Source organism: Aphanomyces invadans (assembly GCF_000520115.1).
Source record: "Aphanomyces invadans strain NJM9701 unplaced genomic scaffold supercont1.11, whole genome shotgun sequence".
In the NCBI taxonomy this organism is placed as follows: domain Eukaryota; phylum Oomycota; class Saprolegniomycetes; order Saprolegniales; family Verrucalvaceae; genus Aphanomyces; species Aphanomyces invadans.
Window position 1 is genome coordinate 1312769 of NW_008580156.1, and position 3110 is coordinate 1315878.

The 3110-nt window shown below is 46.3% G+C and overlaps 1 protein-coding gene across 1 annotated transcript; it reads right to left on the reverse strand.

Annotated features, from left to right (window-relative positions):
- Positions 1-1157: 1157 nt before the first annotated feature.
- On the reverse strand, positions 1158-1409 carry H310_06510 (hypothetical protein; the record flags this gene model as incomplete). The annotated part of the gene is made up of 2 exons (XM_008871614.1): positions 1158-1232; positions 1338-1409. The coding sequence occupies 2 exons, from the start codon at positions 1407-1409 to the stop codon at positions 1158-1160; spliced, it is 147 nt and encodes a 48-aa protein (XP_008869836.1).
- Between the last annotated feature and the right edge of the window lie 1701 nt (positions 1410-3110).

The window sequence follows — 3110 nt, forward strand, 5'->3', positions numbered from 1 at the left end:
TTTTTCTTCTCTTGTTGGTGGTTCTTCTCGACAGTATAGTCATAAAGCATCCACAAAAGCAAAAGCCTCGTGCTCATGATCTCCAGGCCAAATGACGAAATGAGTTGTGTGTGGTTGACACCATGTGATGTGGGGAGGGGTGATTTAATCCGTGATTACGCATTGTTCTCATTTGAGTTTCAGGACGCAAGTGACTTGTTTTGCACAAATCGGTAGAAAATTCGAAAATGTGCATGACACAAAGTACGCTTTCCGGAACGACCCATTATTGCACCCCGAAGTGTCAACATAGACAGCTCTACTTTTGTCCCAACCATACTGTAACTAAAACTCCGTAGCAAACTAGAATATAGCAATGCAATTCGCTAATGATTTTGTTCTCCCTCCACTGCAAGTCCTGCAACTCTGTCAGATTTCGACCCAGCTAACAAAAAGCGCCAAGACATTCGACAGAAGGCACTACCTCGTCGAGAGGATGCTGAAACTGAGGCAACCCATTGGGATTCAAGTTACGACGTCCAGCATAATTTGCTTGTACCTTTGTGACCAACATATGTGAGTTCAAAGGTTTTTAGAAAAAGGTTGACACTGCCAGGAAAGTGAACCAGGGCCGTTTCCTCTGGCACTTACAATGTAGTAGGCACAACAGTGGACCGTTCCACCACTGCATCAAACGCTTTCATTGAAGTTGTCATTCTATCCACCAAGATGCGAGTCCTGAAAGTCCATGATCTGCAATAATGGGTACGCAAGGGTTTGTTCTACGATGACGTATTGCTCTTTCCTTTCATTCTCTCCAATTTTTTTCGAAGACGACGTCATCCCATGACGATTGGTTACATTTCCCTGGAAATTGTGGGAATTTCTCAAGATCGTTCAACACGTGGAAATATTTTTCACGATCGCTCAAGTTGAACGGTCGTGAGGTATTCTTATTCCAAATCGTTCACCGCAGCATGATTGGCTACAAGCCTCATGAGCCGGCGGACGCGGCATGCCTAGCATGAGGGATCGTGTACGTGACAGTTTGCGACAGCAACAAACGACCCAATTAATATCATGTCAACTTAAAGATATACTTAAGCACAAAGGTGGCAGGATTCGAACACTATATAAATTTGGATATATGCAATATTAGAGGAAACAAAGTGAAAGAGTTAATCAATATGACTTTCGTCGTCGCTGCTACAACTTCCTGCAGAGGATCCTTCATCCGACTCGAGTGCATCAATCTGAAGTAGATGTTCATGCAACTTTTGTAACTTGTCTTCGGCGACTTTGACACACCCTTTTATTGCATGGGACGTCATCTTTAAAAACGCCGCCTTGAGCCGTACCTTCACCTCAGAGTACTTTGTCAGGTCCGTGTACTGGAGACCAACATCGCCCTTCACAAGAGCCCACACCATATCAATAGGCTGAAGTTCGGAATGGTGTGGTGGTGTAAAATCGCAGTATGACCTCGGCCTTTAGCCATCGTCACCACCACTGGCAGAATGTTCGCATTAATGAACGCCTTCAACTTGGCCCAAATAACACTCTTGTAGTCGGTGTCCAATACGGGATGCCGTACAATTTGCAAGCTTCCAACAACGTGCCCTTGCGCTGTCGACTGAATGGTATATTATCCGGTCGCCCATTGTGATTTTTGCGTTGCACATGACAATCAGGGTGTTGGACACGCCGATGTCGTCCAGCTCATCTAGTAGCCTGGCAAACCACCGCACATAGTATTCATGGGTGAACTTCCCATGGTAATCCCTTGGCTCCTGGCGCGTTGACTTCCCACCAGTGAAAATGTCCAGCGCCAGGACTGGCTGTGGATGGTGGGGGAGTCAAGAATGGCAACAACAAAGCAGTATCTCCCTCCTTTGTGCTTCTCCTTTGCCACAAAATCCGATGTGTCCAACGGGTCATATCGTTCAAGCTGTGGTTACGGCACTTGTAGTTGTGGTGGATGTACGACTCGTCTGTGTGGACAACGTGTTGCCGTTGGGTTGATGACATATTATGTTGCAAATGCTGCACATATCGTCCCGCGCCAGTGTGATCTTGCGCGACAAGTGGTATGATGATGACCCCTTTTTATCCTCTCTTGTATCCCTGCCGGCTCATGTACCTCTGCACATACCGGAGGACCGCTTTGTAGGAGGTTGCGATGTTGACATCAAAGTCTATGACACACATTACCATTAGGTACATGACGACATCGACAGCTGTCGTCCTTGTACACGTTGCGCGACGATTCCGCACGAATTCTTATACCATGGCGACCGCTGCTTGGTTTGTGGTATTGTTGTGCTGTGTGATGTGGTGTTGGAAGGTGGAGCTACAACTGTGATGGCTGATCCCGACAAGTACTCTCGTCAAACACCCTTGACAACATCCAGGCTGCGACCGATTGCCTCGGACACTTGACGCTGCAGCCTTAGATTTTTGTCCTCTGAATTATGCGTGCAGCCGGAGGATGTCAAGTCGTTCTTCCCGAGTCAATGTGCGATGACGCGCGGCTTTTACGAAGGCAAGACAGGATTCAATCGAAGGAGTCATGAGCTTGCGATTAGAATTATGAAGTTGCGCATGGATTCTTTTTTAATTTTTTGACCTTGCGTTCGACTCCATTTTGTTACAGTACGTTGGCAGGGTATAAGATTAAATACGTCCTCCATGATGACCATGATATAAACTCTGAAACTGAATACTTCGATGTATTCGTTTTGTTGTGTCTTTACGTTATGGAGTGCCAGATGAAAATTGACAAACATTCAAGATTTACTTGTAGCATACCTCAAAAGTGAATCTATGGCATTAAGCCTATAGAGGTGTATTGAGCTCAACTTTTCCAATGCACCATACAAAACCCCACATGAATTCAATGCATACTGGCTGAGATATTGGAAAAAGTCCGTTTGATGCTATCGCAAACTGTGAGTACACATGGAAAGGCGCTGGGAACCACTCGGTGGCTGTCGCGCTCGGTGTGGCGTCGTGGACGGCGGGTACGGTCGCTGGTTGCTGGGGAGGCACTGAAATTCTGGAATGGAGAGGCCTGAAACCCACCAGGGACTTACTTCCAAGGTTATTAAGCTCAAAAGACATTAAGGTAATCA